Source organism: Chrysochloris asiatica, unplaced genomic scaffold, assembly GCF_000296735.1.
Source record: "Chrysochloris asiatica unplaced genomic scaffold, ChrAsi1.0 scaffold00125, whole genome shotgun sequence".
Lineage (NCBI taxonomy): Eukaryota > Metazoa > Chordata > Mammalia > Afrosoricida > Chrysochloridae > Chrysochloris > Chrysochloris asiatica.
Window position 1 is genome coordinate 2,435,393 of NW_006408643.1, and position 16,141 is coordinate 2,451,533.

Genomic DNA, 16,141 nt, shown 5'->3' on the forward strand with positions numbered 1-16,141 from the left:
CGCGCGCTGTATTCTGACTGTGTCTGGATGCATGTCTGTCTGTCTGTCTGCCCTGTGCCCTAACCATCTGCTGGCCCTGGCCCCTGTGCCCATACTTGGGCCGGCTCCCCCGAGATGGCCCTTTGCAAATACCCGTGGGAACAGTCCCCATCAAGGAAAGTAGAGAGAAGAGCAAGAAGAAATATTTTCAGGGACTGGATCCTCACTGGCGTGAGGGGTGGGGGCCTGAGGAGCAGTTGGGGCTGGGTGTGATGGTGGGGACCAGATGGGGCCCACCTGCAGGACAGGGCCTCTGAACCAGCCCACCCACCCCCAGAAGGCCAGGAGGCAGGATGCCTGGGTCTCTTGCAGTGGGTGGGGGCGGGGGCCTCCTCCGGGGACGTCACCCATTAAACTTCCTCTCTGAGCCACACAGGAAGCTAAGCCGGCCGGGCCCCAGCCCTGCAACAGCATAGGCCCCCCCAGGACCCCTGGGGAAAGGGCCTGGCTGGCAGCCCTGCAGGACCATGGGATCCAGAACTGAGTAAGCCCCCTGCTCCATCCTTTGGACCAAGATTCCCAGACCTGGGCTGGGGCCTAGGGAAGTTAAGACTGGGCAGGCTTGGGAAGTAGAAGGCTGTGGACAATATCCCCACAGGAACAGGGTCAGGACCCTCTGCTGAGCTACTCTGTGGTAACTTCAGGCCACTCTCAGCCCCTCCTCTGTCCACGAATGTAACTCCCGCCTTGAGCTAGTGAATCTGGGTGATGGTGGCCGGGTTCCAGGGGATTGTGGGTGTCTCTGAGTGGCTGAGTTGTATCACTGTGCTGGGAGGAGGATTGTGAGTGTCCCTGGGTCTTAATGTTTCTGTCTCTGAGCCTGAGGGCCCAGACCCTCTGAGTGGCCGCAGGAGGAAGGCAGAGATTGCAGGCCTAAAGACCAGGGCCTTCTTTCCTCCCCAGAGGAAACAATTTACAAAAACAAAAAACGGTTGCCTTTGAGTCATGGGCAAGTCCATGTGTTACAGAGAGGACGCCTCCAAGGGTTTCCTTGGCTGTGATCCGATGGCAGCAGGTCACCAGGCCTTTCTTGTGTGGTGCTGCTGGATGGGGTCCAATGGCCTACCAACCTGTAGATTAGTAGCTGAGTGTTTGTACCACCGAGGGACCTTAATCAGATCATAACCTTTCCAAAAACCAAATCCACGGTCAGTGAGTCCTTTCCAGCTCACAGAAATCTCACAGGTTACAGAGCAGAACTGTGCTCTTGGGTTCTCTCAGCTAATATATGGGTCGGAACCGACTCAGCGGCACTTAACAACAAAAACAACATACTGCAAACAGATAAGCACCCAACCACCAGATGAAAGGTTGGCGATCCAAGCCTACCTAAGGACACCTGGGAAGCCAGGCCTAGCGATCTGCTTCTGAAAGGTTAACAGCCTTGAAAACCTTATGAAGCAATTCTACTCTACACAGCTGGGGGTGCCATGAGCTAGAGTTGACTGGATGGCAACTCACACCCACAATCCTGATGGAAGCAGGTTACCTGGCATTTCTTCCGCAGCACTGCTGAGTGGGTTCAAACCATCAACCTTTAAGTTAGCTGACAGTCAAGTGCAAAGCGTTTTCCACCAGCCAGACTAACTCCAAACCCTCGGCCCCATCCAGGAATACCTGCACTCCTCAGAAGTGTCACTAGATGAGAAATTTGGGGTCAGTTACCAGGACCCCAAGTCTCACACAAAGATGCAGGGAAAGGGGAGTAGTGTCTTGCTCTCTTGACAGCAGAAGTGATCTTCTGATCAGACTTTTACCGAGTACTCTTACAGCCATGGTGTTGTTGTTAAGTGCTGTCGAGTTGGTTCTGACCCATAACGACCCTGAACAGGGTTTCCAAGGCTGTAAATCCTTAAGGGAGCAGATAGCCTCATCTTTTGCCCATGGAACCGCTGGTAGTTTCGAACTGCTGACCTTGTGGTTCGCAGCCCGATTCGTAACCACTACGCTACCAGAGCTCCTTTACAGCCATAGTAGCAGACTGCCTAAAGTGTCAGGGGTTTGTTGCATTACAATTGGAAGGTAGAAGTCTCAGATCAAGATGTCAGCAGAGCCATCCATCCTGTGCTCCCTCTGGAGGTGTGAGGAGACGACCTACTTTCCAGCTTCTGGTGGCTCCCAGCAGTCCTCAGCATCCCTTGGCCTGTGGTTGCATCACCCGACTCTCTGCCTCTGACTTTCTTCTCTGTTACTCTTCTCTTTTGTAAGGACACCACTCCATAGGATTAGGACCAGTCCTACTCCAGTATGCATCACGTTAACGTAACTCAAAACAACTGCAAAGATCTTGTTTCCAAAAAAGGTCCATGCATGGGGGCCAGGAGCTAGAACATCCAGATTTTTTTCTAGGAGACACAACATAACCCACATCACAGACATAATCACTATTCACCCTTATACCTGCTTGGTCACACACACCGACCATCTCGCCAGACTTACCACACAAAATCACAACCTCACACACAAACTCACACCAGTCATGATCTCAAAGCCACACACAATACAGAGTAGCACATTCTGTCCTGTCCTCACAGCTACAACACTCACCAACATGCACACACAATCAGCACGGCTCACTCTCAGCCTTTGACAACACGCAATATCACAAACGCCAGGGGTCATGCACACCCAACCACACACTCGTCCACACCCAGCCATACACTCACCCATATGCATCCACACCCAGCCACACAGCCACACACTCATCCACACTGATCCACACACTCGTCCACACCCAGCCACATACTCACCAATATTCATCCACACCCAGCCACACACTCGTCCACATTCATCCACATAGTCATCCACACACTCGTCCATACCCAGATACACACATCCATATTCATCCACACCCAGCCACACACTCATCTGCACTCATCCACACACTCATCCACACTCATCCACACACTCATCCACACCCAGCCACACATTCATCCGCACTCATCCACACACTCATCCACACACTCATCCACACCCAGCCTCACACTCGTCTACATCCAGCCACACACTCGTCCACATCCAGCCACATACAGTTGAACATACCATCACACACAAGCACCATCACAAATCCTAGGGACTACACACATAGACAATCATCATGCACACACATGCAGAGTTGCAAACATACACACACAGAAGCAAGTCCCATCCCTGCACCCTCTCAGTCCCTTCCTGTTTCGCAGGAGTCCCCCGGCTGTGTTTGACTGGTTCTTCGAAGCAGCCTCCCCACCCTCCCTGCAGGAGGGTGAGTGTGTGTGTGGGGGGGGGAGGGGAGTGGGGGGTGGTGGAGGAGCAGGTGGAGGGGAACCCATGAAAGGTGACCCAAGCTCTGGACTCACAGGCCTGCTCTTCCCACAGATCCCCCCATCCTGAGACAGTTCCCCCCAGACTTCAGAGATCATGTAAGTAGGCTGGCTCCTTGCCCCCTCCCCCTGGCCTAGGATCGCTTGTCCAGGGAGAAGGGGACTGAGGAGCGGTGGCCCAATCCAAGTGGCCAAGCAGCCTGTGTTTTCTCCACCTCCAGGAAGCTATGCAGATGGTGCCCAAATTCTGCTTCCCTTTTGATGTGGAAAGGTACTGAAGGGAGCAGTCTGGGAACTCAGGAACCCAGACACCTAGAGACCCAGAGAGTCAGACAGCCAGTGTTCTGGGAACTCAGATACCAGGGGATCCAGGTGTCGGGGAACGCAGTGATTCAGATTCCTAGAGACTTAGAGATACAGACACCCAAGACCCAGAGACCCAGAGACTCAAACCCTCCGGGGAACCTAGGAACCTATGTTGTGGTGGTGGTGGGCGTGGGTGGGGCAACTGTGGTGTCCAAGTCTCTCTCAGAGTCCCCTCCCCACACAGGGAGCCCCCCAGCCCTGCTGTGCAGCACTTCACCTTCACGCTCACGGACCTGGCTGGGAACCGTAGGTTTGGGTTCTGCCGCCTTCGAGCCGGGGCGCGGAGTTGTCTCTGCATCCTCAGGTATGGGACATGGAGTCCTGGGGACTGGGGTGATGAGTGGGGGTTCGCTGAGGGCCTGAGCCAGGGGGACACGTCTGGAGGCCCCCTCTGTCTCCTCTCCCCACAGCCACCTGCCTTGGTTTGAAGTCTTCTACAAGCTGCTGAACAACGTGGGAGACCTTCTGGCTCAGGGTCAAGTGAGAACAGCCCCCTCCCACAAATGCCAGCATCCCAGCCCATACCCTGCCCCTCTTAGAACGCCTGCCAGAGCCAACCCAAAGTCTCTTGGCTCCTCCCCGAACCCTCAGTTTGAACCAAGCCCTCTCCCCTTCCCTCCTTTCCTCCTACACCCCTGCTTTTCTGGCTCAGACACCCTGCCCCCACCCAGGTCTCAGAAGCCGAGAAACTGCTTCTAAATCTCCTGCAGCAGCCCCTGCCTGGGCCCCAGGCTTTGGTGAGGCTGGAGTTGGTGAGTAGCCCTTTCATGGCAGTGGGCCTCAGGGGACTAAGATGCTGACCTGACTCCTGGGTACCACACACATCTATCCCTCACCCCTCAGGGCAGCGAGTTGATGATATCCAACCCACACAGTATCCTGCCTACTACCCAGGGGAAGAGAATGCCGGTGAGCCGGGGCTTGGGAACTCTGGGAGGCTGGACCTGCAGGGGAGGCCAGTCCCTCACTGACTGGTCTCCACGCCAATTCCTGTCCCCCACCTCAGCTTTCCTGCTTCGTGGCCCCGGATTCTGGCAGCCTGCCCTCCATCCCTGAGAATGTGAGTAGAAACTCAGGAAGGTCTGAGCGTGTGACTGGGTGTGTGGATGAGTGTGTGGATGACTGGGTGTGTGGATGAGTGTGTGGATGACTGGGTGTGTGGATGAATGGGGTCCGTCCGCGTCCAGCGTGCCTCTCTGTTCCTCAGAGGAACCTAACGGAGTTGGTGGTGGCGGTAACCGACGAGAACATCGTGGGACTGTTTGCGGCGCTCCTAGCTGAGAGAAGAGTCCTGCTTACCGCCAGCAAGCTCAGCACCGTAGGCTGAGACCGGAGGGCAGGGGCGGGCGGGCCAGTGGGACTGAAGCCTAGCCTTCTATATGGGGCGGAGCCAGAGGGCATCCAGGCTCCACCCCCTATAGATCAAGAGCGTGAAAGCCAAATCCAAACTCATTGCCGATTGTACGAGTCGATTCGGACTCATACTGACTGGAAAAGACAGAATAGAACTTCCCCATAGGGTTTCCAAACATTCGCTCAACAGAGTGCGGATGGTGGATTTGAACCGACGACTTTGTGGTTAACAGCCCAAATCTCAGCGCACTGCGTTACCAGGGCTCATTCCAGAGTGAGATCAGCGAGAGCTAAATTCTAGCTCCACCCCCAGGGGACGTACCAGGAACAGCTGGCTGCTGGCTCCATCCCTAGGGGCGGGATCAGGCAGAAATGCGTGCTGGCTCCACCCTTAGGGGAGGGGTCAGGGAGGGGTGAATGAAGGCCACTACCGCGTGGACGGTTTGAACCACAAGGTCTGCGGTTCAAACCCACCAGCTGCTCCTCGGAAACCCTATACAGGGTCTCTATGAGTTGGAACCGACTGAACGGCGCTTAACAACAAGGAGCAATCAGCGAGGGCTGAGCTCTGGCCCCGATTCTTTGGAGGTGGGGTCAGTGGAGAGTGAGTCTTGGCTTCCCCCACTACCCCCTGATTTCTATAGGGGGTCTGAGTTTTTGTCCCCTACCCAATGCGTGAGGACTCCTGGTGTGTGGCGCTGTGGGCGTCAGACTGCAAAGCCATTTGAACTGCAAGGTCTGTGGTTCAAGCTCACCAGCTGCTCCTTGGAAACCCTGTACAGGGTCGCTATGGGTCAGAATCGACTCAACAGCTCTAAACAACAACAACAACCCAATGTGTGGCCATGCGAGTTAATGGACTGCAAGGTCAGTTTGAACCACAAGGTCGGCGGTTCAAGCTCACCACCAGTCACTCCTCAGAAACCCTATACAGAGTCACTATGAGTCTGAACCGACTCCACGGCACTTACCAAGAACAACCCCATGCCTGGAGCTGCAGGATAATGCACTGAACCGCAAGGTCAGTTTGAGCCGCAAGGTTGTCGGTTCAAACCCACCAGTCACTCCTCAGAAACCCTATAAAGGGTTGCTATGAGTCGGGATCGACTCGACGGCACTTAACAAATGAAAACAACCTGATGTGGCGCTTTAAGATAAGCAGTGGACTGCTAGCCGTAAGTTCAGCGGTTCAATCCCATCAGCCTCTCCTCAGAAACCCTATACTGGGTCGCTATGAGTGGAACTGTTCACTACAATCCCATAGCGCGGGGAAGAAGGGGAAGCAGGGGGCTGGGGGCGCGGGAGTTGGACCTGGGATAGCCACTGACTCCGTAGCTCTCGACCATCCTCAGCTGACTTCGTGCGTCCACGCGTCCTGTGCTCTCCTGTACCCCATGCGCTGGGAGCACGTTCTGATCCCCACACTGCCTCCGCACCTGCTGGACTATTGCTGGTGAGGGAGGGGAACTGGGGAAGAGACCTGGGGACTTGAGAGTGGCCCTGCCTGACACCACTCCCTGGTCCGCAGCGCGCCCATGCCCTACCTCATCGGAGTGCACGCCAGTCTCGCGGAGGTGAGTAGGACGGATGCAGGTGTTGGGGACAGGTGGGGGGGACAGGTGGGAGGGACAGGTGGGGGGACCCCTCCCTCTCCATTCCCAGGAAGCCTGGTCTCTGAGCGGCCACCACACCATCTGCAGAGAGTACGAGACAAAGCGCTGGAAGACGTCGTGCTCATGAACGTGGACTCTAATACCTTGGAGACGCCCTTCGACGACGTGCAGGCGCTACCTCCAGACGTGGTCAGTGTCGCTTCCTTCCTCTCGCCCTCCTACCGCATCCCAAGACTGAGGCCCCACATCTGCCCACTAGCCTGCGCTCCTGTCCTCCTCCAGGTGTCCCTGCTGAGGCTGCGGCTAAGGAAGGTAGCTCTGACCCCCGGGGAAGGGGTGTCCCGTCTCTTCCTAAAAGCCCAAGCCCTGCTTTTCGGGGGGTACCGCGACGCGCTCGTCTGCAGCCCGGTAAGCAGCGGGAACGCTAAGGGAGAGACCTCGTGGGTCCCTGAGCACACTAACAGTGTGATCTGACATTTACTATGCACTTCATCTGTGCTCGTCTGTAAAATGGGATTCCAGTAGCAGCTCGGTGTTGCAATTAGCGTATCCACATGACGTTGTTGCTTGATCGTGCCACTGCGTCACTTCCGACTCATAGCGACCCTGTATAAGGTTTCTGAGGAGCGGCTGGTGGATTTGAACCGCTGATCTTGTGGTTCAAAATGACCTTGCAGTCCAGGGCTTATCCTACAGTGCTAGATAGTCATTTACATGTATATGAATCAGCAAATGCATGTACTTCAGCGTATGTAAACTATTTGGAATGGTGCCTGGCACAAAGGTGTTCTCAATATTCTATTATCTCATTTAATGCTCACAACTATATCATGACATGAATACTCTTATGGTTCTATTGCCATATGAGGAATCTAGGCTATGGGCCCCACAGGAGGTCAGAGTGGAAACCACGAGATGACTCTCAAGCCCCCGTTTTCCACAACTTTTCTGTAAGATCATTGGGAGGGTTAGACCCAGTATCTGATGTTCTTTTCGGATATACGTTTAAAATCCGCGCGCTCGGTCCTCTGGCTCCGCGCCATCATGCAACCCTTCATCATCCCTCGCTGGAGTAGCTCAGTCGCCTCCCCTTGGGCCCCTTACCTCCCAGTCCCGTCCTTGCCCCCCAGTCTGTCCTCAGGGCAAGCCAGAGGCGCCGGTAAGCATACAAGTCAGGACCCGTCCCTCCTCTGCTCACAGCCCTCCTGAGTTCCCCGCTCCCTCAGATAAAACCCGAGTCCTCCCAGCGACTCCACAGGGCCGGGCCCACAGCAGGCGCCCAATCAATGTATGAATGAGGTAGAACGAAGAAAACCAGGCAAAGAGGACCACAGTGAGAGCACGGAGCGGGTCCTTCTTCCAGGGCCAGCCTGTAACCTTCAGTGAGGACGCCTTCTTGGCTCAGAAGCCCGGAGCGCGCCTACAGGACTTCCACCGGCGAGCGGTGCACCTGCAGCTGTTCAAACAGGTGCACCAGGGCCCAGAGCTGGGTGGGCGTCTGAATTCCTGGAGGCAGAGCTGAGGGCGGGATCGTGGGTCGTTAGGGGTGAGGCCAGGAATAAGGGGCGGGGCTAGACTGTTCTAGGAGTGGGGCTAGCACTGGGGGTTCTGGTTCCCCTGGGACTGGGGCGGATTCCAGAGCTCCTGAGAGCTGGGCTGGGAGCGGAGAGACAGGGTGCGGTCTCCCGGGTTCCCGGGGGAATGGGAGTAGATTCCTCGGTTTCGGGGGCGGGGCGAGGGCGGGGCAAGTCTCTGGGCTCCTAGGGGCGGGGATGGAGGCGTAGGGACAGGGCGCGGACTCCTGGGTCCCTGAGATGGAGTCGCGGCGAAAGCAGGGTTGGGAGTGACACCTGAGATACTGGGGGTGGGGCTGGAGCCGGTCTGGCGAGGTCCCCACTCCTGGGTCCCTTAAGGGGTCGGACTGGACTCCGGATTTTCTGAGGGATGAGACATACTCCTAGCTCCTTAGGGGAACTAAGGTGGAACCAAGTTCCTGGATCTTCAAGGAGGGACCCCTAGAGAAGTGGGGTCAACACCGGACTCCGCAGGGAGCGGGGCCAGACTGTCAACTCCCTTAGAGGGGAGAAGGGAGAGTTGGGACGCCCAGGTTCCCGGGAGAAGGCGGGCTGGACTCCAGGTCTTTCTAAAAGAGGTGGGGTTCTCGGGTCCCTGAAGGCGGGGTCAGACCTGCTTCAGGGTCAAAGTAGGGTAGCGTCCTACTTCTGGATCCCTGAGGGCAGGTCCTGGGGGTAAGGGTAGAGACAGGTTGGTCCTTTGGCGTCTAGAAGGGGAAGCCCCCAGATTCCGAGGTCCTGGGGAAAGGGGAGGATCAATTCTTGGATGGGGGAGGAGGGAGGGGTGGGGGCGGAGCTGGTTGGTGGCTTCTATAGGTTGAGACCTCACATTCAGATGTGGGTCAAATCTGACCGGCCCCCACCCTCAGTTTATCGAGGGCCGGCTGGAGAAGCTCAATGCTGGGGAGGGCTTCTCAGATCTCTTCGAACAGGAAATCACCTGCACCGAAGCCTCCTCAGGTGAGCCCCAACCTAGTATACACATTTCCCAGCCCACCCTACGGTCCTCCTCCCCCAAGTCAACCTGAGATAACCAACCTCTCTTCTCACTCAGGAGCCCTCCGCTCCTACCAGCTCTGGGCAGACAACCTGAAGGTAAAATACCAGTTACCTACTTGTTATGGAATAAAGTTAATCCTACCACATTCCCGGGGTAGGGCCCTCCTTCTGCACATGAGGAAATTGTGGCACAGAGACAAAGCCTGGTTTGCACAGCATGGGATGGGGAATTAGGGTCTAGGATCCAAATAAGGGGCCCACACTTGTGTCCCTTGGTATGTCTTTGCAGAAAGGAGGTGGTGCCCTCTTGCACTCAGTCAAGGCTAAGACCCAACCAGCCGTGAGGAACATGTACCGCTCGGTAAGGCACGTGGACAAGACACGCTTGGTGATGTGAACAAGGGGACGGGACAAAAAACAGATTAACTCCACAGATACTCAAGTGCAAATCTTTATCAGAACTACACCAGCACTTAAAACTTTTATTCATCTTCCCATTGATTTTCTGTTTCACCATACTATTTAATCAGAATCATTTCTTGTCTATAAAATGGACAGACTCATTGGCAAAAAACTTTTGTCCTCAAATCCTACAATCCCAGTTTCTACCCTTGGGATTTTTTTCTCCCAAGCCCACCTTTCTCACAATGTCCAACTTTTGCAGCCCAGAACTGGCCATTAGATTTTCTTCTTTGGCCTTTTAGCCACTACCATGGACATGTTTTGCACCATTTTTGTTTTTGCCATACCCCATCCAAGTTTTTTTGTTTCTCCCTCCAGGAAAAATAATTTAAAAAAACAAGAACAAAAACTTGTTGTCAATGCCAACTGCAACTCATTGCAACCCCAAGTAAAACTGTGCTCCATGGGATTTTCAATGGCTGCAGAGTTTTTTTTAAGTAGTACATAGCCAGGTCTTTCCTCCAACGTGCCTCTGGATGAACTCAAACCTTTGAACTTGTTAACCATTTGTACCACCCAGGGGCTCCTCCTCCAGAAATACTTTTGAAGCAGCCAGAGGGGCAAAAGCTGCTGTTGCTGTGGTATATGAGGCATCAGTGGACACATTTGTGAAATACGAATGGACAAATGGCAAGGCAGAAAGGCTATAGCTACCCTAAGGAATACAAGGCTTAGCTCTCAAATGCAGACTCAAACCATACATTGGTTTCTCTTTTCTCTATAGGCCAAGAGTGGCTTGAAGGGAATGCAGAACCTTCTGATGTACAAGGTAAGACCAATGGCTAAGAGGTCAAGGAGGGTGGGGATGGATCTCCTAGCTCATCCTACCATTACCCTAGGATGGAGACTCTGGTCTACAAAGAGGGGGCTCCTTGAGAGCTCTCCCCTTCACCAGCCGCTCAGATCGCCTCCAACAGCGTCTGCCAATTACCCAGCATTTTGGACAGGTAAGGATTCCCTCAACCTCCTGCTCCTACACACACCCAAGCAACCAGTTGCCATAGACTCATGACACCCCAGGTGTGTCAAAGTAGAACTTTGTGCTACAGGATTTCAATGGCTGATTTTTCAGATAGATTGCCAGGTTTTTCCTGCAGGTAGACTCGAACATCCAACCTTTCAGTTAGCAGCAGAGTGCATTCATCATTTGTACCACCAAGGGATTCCACATATACCCACATAGCCCTGGAATTATGACTGAATTATCTTTCCATTGTATCCCAAGATGCACTCTCTTCTACCAAACGGCCTGGCTTCCTGTCTCTATATCCCTTTTCTTCATCCCACCTTCCAAATCTGTCCTTTACAGAACCGGCCCCTTCGCCCTAACAGGAGACATGGGTTGAAAGAGGAACCTTCTGAGCCCTCAGGGTATGTGCAGCGTTGGGGGATCAGCACTGATGGGGTGGATGAATCTCAAACCCTACAGCCAGAGGGTTAGAGCTGGGGAGGGATGTCTCAAATGGATACCTGAGGCTGCCCACCCTCACACAGAACGCCCCCTCGGAGCCCTGAGGACACTGGAGGCATATGGGCAGAGGAAACCCTAGATAGCAGCTTCTTGGGGTCAGGAGAACTGGATTTGTTGAGTGAGATCCTAGACAGCCTGAATGTGGAAGTCAAGAGCACAGGGAGTCTGCGACCCAGCCAGAGCTTGGACTGTTGCCACAGAGAGGACATGGACAGTGACTTCAGCCCGGTGAGAGCTCCTGACTTGTCTAGCCGACCCCCTCCCTGACTTGTCTAGCCGCCCTCCCCTCTACAGCGCAGCAACACCTGTCTTCTTCCCACTACTGCTCAGCTCGAGGTACAAGGAAGACCAAGATGGCGCCCTGAGGATGAGACGCTACCAGAACACCACCTGCTGTCCCTGCCCACCCACCTGCCGTCTCTCCAAGACCACCAGACCTCAGATGTCTCAAGCTGCTCAAAGAACCCCAGTTTCCAGCTGCCTGCAGAAGCCAGCCAAGACACCATTTCTCTATCCCCGCCCTTAACCGCCTCTGTAGACCCAAGCTGCCAGTGGCCCCCAGAATCCTCTCCTCTCATTGAGCCCTGCCCCCTAACCCTACATCTCTCCCCTCCACATAAACCAGCAGAAGAATCTAGAGACTGGGAGAGTCCTCACTCCTTGTTGTCCACCATGCCTACCCAGCCCAACCCTCCTGAAAGTCCCCTATCTCTGTCCCTCCCAGAATTCAAGCTTGATATTGCCTGGACATCCCAACTCCAGGACACTTCCTCAGATCCCGATTTCTCAGAGACCCCTAGAGCCCAGACTTCCCAGAGGCTGGGGGTAGAGCAGGCTCACCTCCAGCCCCTCATAGAACCAGGAGCCCCCAGACCCTCTACTGCAACTACCAATGACAGACAGGAGCCTCAGGCCAGAAGCCAACCCCGAGTTGCTGAGCTTAAGAAATGTTTTGAGGGTTAAGGCTCAGAGATCTGGAGGAGACCCCAGGCCCCCAATAAAATCACAAGAGCCCAACATTGTTTTTGGGTTTTTTTCTGGTGAGCTCTCTCTCTGCTTAGAATCCTCACTTGTCACTGTCCCTCTAGCTAATTCCTGGACACAGCTAAAAGTCCTCTTCCTCCAGGACGCCTTCCCAGTTTCACAGTCTATGAGACCTGGTCTAGGCTCCTTCAGGACTAATTCTTGTACCACACAGCTCAAGAGGAAAAAAAAAAAAAAAAAAGGTTTTATTATTATTAGGTCCCTGGGTGGTATAAATGACTAGCAGTTCAAACACACGCAGCATAACTGCAAAAGACGTCTGTGATGATAAAAGCCAAGAAAACCTTAAGTGGTACAGTTCTACCCTGTAGACACATATGGGGTCGTCATGAGCGGGAATTAACTCAACCGCCATGGGTTGGATTTTCGTTTTTGTTTTTTTATTATTATTATATCTCACTATCAATTTCATTTAAAAAAAGGGGGAGAAACGGTGAGCCCCACCCTCCCTGGCTCTCAGGGCAGTATCTTGGAAGCACCTTCATCCCTTCCATTCTTAAGCCCTGGGTGGGTCTCTGTGCCCAGGGAGGGTATGACTTCCCCAGAGTTACACAGCTAGAAGGAGAAAGGATTGGGGAGGGAGGGGACCTAGATGGGCACGCAGCCCCACACCGTCTCCTTCGAGTCCTGGGGGGGCCGGGCCTCAGCTGCGTGGGACAACTGAAAGGAGAGGAGAGGGGTGTTGTAGGGCCGGCATGGCAGCTGGACAGATGGCAGAGCAGATGGTTCAGCAAGCAGGGCGGTGGGTTCCCAGCCCCTGCACCCCAGCTCCAGGTGAAGTCAAGCAGAGGCGGCATGCTGTGAGTGCCCCCCCGGCCCCCCAAGTCCTCTTGAGCTGTCAGAGGCCAATTTCGTGGTTGCAGTTTGCCAGCGAGCACCGGGCAGTTCTGAGCAGCAACAGCAGTGGCGGCAGCAATGGGCCCCAGGGTTCAGATTAGCCGCTCCTCCGGTGGTCGCTTGAGGTTGGGGGGCGGTGGCGCGCGGGCACCCACCTGCTCCTCACTGCTGGGCCGGTAGGTGCCCTCCGTCTGCCGCTTCTCCCGAAGTTTCCGCACCAGCAGCGCCAGCCCCACAGCCAGGAGCAGGGCGGCCAGGATGGAGAAGACCACAATGATGGCGGTGATGGCCCCCTGGGACTGTATGGGAGAAGACAGGGTACCCCGACATCTCAGGCCTTATGTGTGGGTGTAGGGGGTTACCCAGTACCAACTGCGAGGCACCAGCTCCCTTCCCCCTCTCACTCTGTAAGTTCCCACCCAGAGTTCCTGAGCCCCATCTATCCATGTCTGGGGCTCCCTTGATGCCTGCAAGGACTTTGAGCCTCTTAACTCAGTTTCTGAGCTCCTACCTGCCACACCTAAGGAGCTCTGGTAGCGTAGTGGTTACGAATCGTGCTGCGAACCTTAAGGTCAGCGGTTCAAAACTACCAGCCGCTCCGCGGGAGAAAGATGAGACTTTCTACTCCCGTAAAGATTTACACCCTCGGAAACCCTGTACAGGGTTGCTATGGGTCGGAACCGACTTGACGGCACTTAATAACAACAACAACCTGCCACACCTGGGCCTTCCTCTGCACACACCTGTGTGCTTACCCTTTGCCTGATAAACCTCTGGACTTCAAACCCCCTACACGTAACACATTTGGTATTTTTGTCTCCCTGCCTCCTTGGAATCCCAAATCTCTCTAACGTGCACCTCTTGGCCTCCCCATTTGTCATGTCTTGGTGGGAGGTTTCTCCAACTTAGAACCCTCCACTCCCTTCCCCCCATTCACCTGCCATTCGAGGGGTCTAGGCCCTTCCATCAGCTACATATGGGACTCCCAGTTAACATCCCTTCCTGCCCTCCTTCCATGCATACCCGCAACTCACCAGGGTTCCACTGGAGTCAGGGACCGTAGGGGTAACGGTGCTGTTTTCATTTCCTTCAGGGTCCTGTACCAGGGGTGCTGCAGGGTGGACAGGATCAATTAATCCCCCAACTAGTCTTCCTATCTCAACCCTTTGCATCTTTCTTGGGCGTCCCAGCCAAGCCAGGGGGAAAAAAACAACAACCAGTTGCCATAGGGTATTTTCTGACTCATGAAAACACCACCTGCGTCAGAGCAGAACTGTGTGCCCTAGAATTTTTGATGGCAGATTTTTCAACAGTAGATTCCCAGACCTTTCTTCCAAGGTACCTCGGGATGAACTTGAGCTCCCAAACTTTCTGTGAACAGCCCACCAGGGCCCAATTAACATTTCCAGAGACTGAAGGCCATATGAACAGGGACCAACCCAGGAGAGCTCAGCTTTCATCCCCATCAACAACAACAAAACAACAACTCTTTACTTCGGAGACAGAGAAATGCCTCCAAGAGTTTCCAAGGCTGTAAATTTTTATGGAAGCAGATAGCCCTCTGGGTGGGTTAGACCTGCTGCCTTTTTGGTGAGCCACAGAGCATGTGAACCATTTGCACCACCCAGGGACTTGGTTTGCTTATGCTGGGGGGCAGGGGGTTTGTTAGATGGATCCAGAACCCCAACCCCCATAGGCCCTTTCACATCTGGGTGTTCAGGCAGAGTTGTTTGACTCACATCTCCCTTGGGCTCTAGGCCCGGAATCTAAGGGCTGATGGTTGGTTGGGGCCACAGTATGGTCAGTCTGATCAATCCCAGGCAGGCCTCCACGGACTCTCAGGCCGCCCAAGACACTTCAACTCTACCAGGAATTCTTAATGGCTTACTCTTACCCGCCAAGAAAGGATCCAAACATTTTAACCCCCCAGTCCTGTGGGTAGCCCCTCCTCGGCATCACAAGCCCATTCGACAATTCTTGCCCCTCTTTGTGTTCCTAGTAACCAGCACTTCTCAGCCCTACCTCTCCCTTTCCCTCGGTAACCCTCCGCAGGTACCTACTTTGTCCCCAAACCTGGTCCCCGGGGGCTGGCAACAGCGGCAGGCCGAGAGCCAGGAGCAACCCCAGGCCGGGTCTCGCCATGGACTGGGCGACGGGTGGGTAGCGCCGGGAACGGGGCTTCTGGCGCACGCCGCTCCTACCGCATCTCGGGTCGGGGGTCCCCGGCGCCGGGCACCTGGGGGGCGGAAGGAATGAGTCCGGGCGTGGGGAGCCGGGCTGGCCCCGGGCGCAGACCCATGGGAGGGGCGCCAGGCGCCAGGCCACCGAGAGTCCCGCCCCGCCCCTGCCGCCAGAGGTCAGAGATTAAAGATTAACTCCAGGCCGCGCCATCTGGGGCCGGGGACATGAAGGTGACGGGGGCGCCAGGCCCAGCTGCGCGTCCTGCCTGCCTACCTGGCCCGGGCGTCTTCCACCTCGCGCAGGTTCTCGCTCAGGGTCCTTCGCTCGAACCCTTGGTCGTCTGTCGATCGGTCGCTCCGGCCGATTCCCGGCGGCTCCGCCCGCTCACGTGACCCGGAAAGTTTAGTCACTCACCTGTGAGCCGAGCGCACTTCCGGCTTCTGCACCTGAGCCTTGGTGAGGGCGGGGCCGGTGAGGGACGGGGCCAGTAAGGGGGCGGGGCCGCAGCCCGAGCGCACCTGTAACGGGGCTCCATTCCCCCCTGGGAAGGGGAAGCTGCGCACGACTGGAAGAGGACCGTGACACCTGTTTTACAGTCATCTGTAGGATGGTACAGGTGAGACACATGAGTCAGGTAGACACCTGTGTATAGAACATTCCCACCTGGAGCCGACCCAGCTAGGGAGCATCGACTTTTCGAAACATCGCCTGTGAGCTGCATACTTGCATGGGGCTCTGGTAGGTAGTGGTTATGAATCGGGCTGCTAACCTCAGGATCAGCAGTTCGAAACTACCAGCTGTTCCGCGGGTGAAAGATGAAGCTTTCTTGCTCCCATAAAGATTTACAGCCTCAGAAACCCTGTACAAGGTCACTATCAGTTGGAACCAACTCCATGGCAC

General features: G+C 55.0%; 2 protein-coding genes across 2 annotated transcripts; one reads left to right on the plus strand and one right to left on the minus strand.

Annotated features, from left to right (window-relative positions):
* The first annotated feature begins 3,231 nt into the window (after positions 1 to 3,231).
* DENND1C (DENN/MADD domain containing 1C) lies at positions 3,232 to 12,142 on the plus strand. The gene is made up of 22 exons (XM_006869013.1): positions 3,232 to 3,283; positions 3,397 to 3,440; positions 3,563 to 3,612; positions 3,892 to 4,011; positions 4,118 to 4,187; positions 4,379 to 4,459; positions 4,551 to 4,616; positions 4,714 to 4,767; positions 4,915 to 5,025; positions 6,413 to 6,513; positions 6,589 to 6,634; positions 6,761 to 6,862; positions 6,956 to 7,081; positions 8,037 to 8,141; positions 9,117 to 9,207; positions 9,302 to 9,342; positions 9,536 to 9,607; positions 10,433 to 10,477; positions 10,548 to 10,655; positions 11,018 to 11,085; positions 11,203 to 11,424; positions 11,527 to 12,142. Exons 3-22 carry the CDS (start codon positions 3,569 to 3,571, stop codon positions 12,140 to 12,142), a joined length of 2,289 nt encoding a protein of 762 aa, XP_006869075.1. The 5' UTR covers positions 3,232 to 3,283; positions 3,397 to 3,440; positions 3,563 to 3,568.
* Positions 12,143 to 12,811: 669 nt separating this feature from the next.
* On the minus strand, positions 12,812 to 15,202 carry CRB3 (crumbs family member 3). Its single transcript, XM_006869014.1, has 4 exons — positions 15,121 to 15,202; positions 14,095 to 14,171; positions 13,216 to 13,359; positions 12,812 to 12,883 (listed from the first exon to the last, which is right to left on the minus strand). The coding sequence occupies exons 1-4, from the start codon at positions 15,200 to 15,202 to the stop codon at positions 12,812 to 12,814; spliced, it is 375 nt and encodes a 124-aa protein (XP_006869076.1).
* Between the last annotated feature and the right edge of the window lie 939 nt (positions 15,203 to 16,141).

What these genes read in the sequence shown, in the direction of transcription:
- DENND1C (XM_006869013.1), top strand. Translation starts at nt 3,569, where the DNA reads ATGCAGATGGTGCCCAAATTCTGCTTCCCTTTTGATGTGGAAAG. An exon ending in TTCCCTTTTGATGTGGAAAG is followed by an intron (nt 3,613 to 3,891) that starts GTACTGAAGGGA and finishes CTCCCCACACAG; the next exon opens with GGAGCCCCCCAGCCCTGCTG. An exon ending in TTACCCAGCATTTTGGACAG is followed by an intron (nt 10,656 to 11,017) that starts GTAAGGATTCCC and finishes TGTCCTTTACAG; the next exon opens with AACCGGCCCCTTCGCCCTAA.
- CRB3 (XM_006869014.1), bottom strand. Translation starts at nt 15,202, where the DNA reads ATGGCGAGACCCGGCCTGGGGTTGCTCCTGGCTCTCGGCCTGCCGCTG. An exon ending in GGACCAGGTTTGGGGACAAA is followed by an intron (nt 14,172 to 15,120) that starts GTAGGTACCTGC and finishes TCCACCCTGCAG; the next exon opens with CACCCCTGGTACAGGACCCT. An exon ending in CTGACTCCAGTGGAACCCTG is followed by an intron (nt 13,360 to 14,094) that starts GTGAGTTGCGGG and finishes TCTCCCATACAG; the next exon opens with TCCCAGGGGGCCATCACCGC.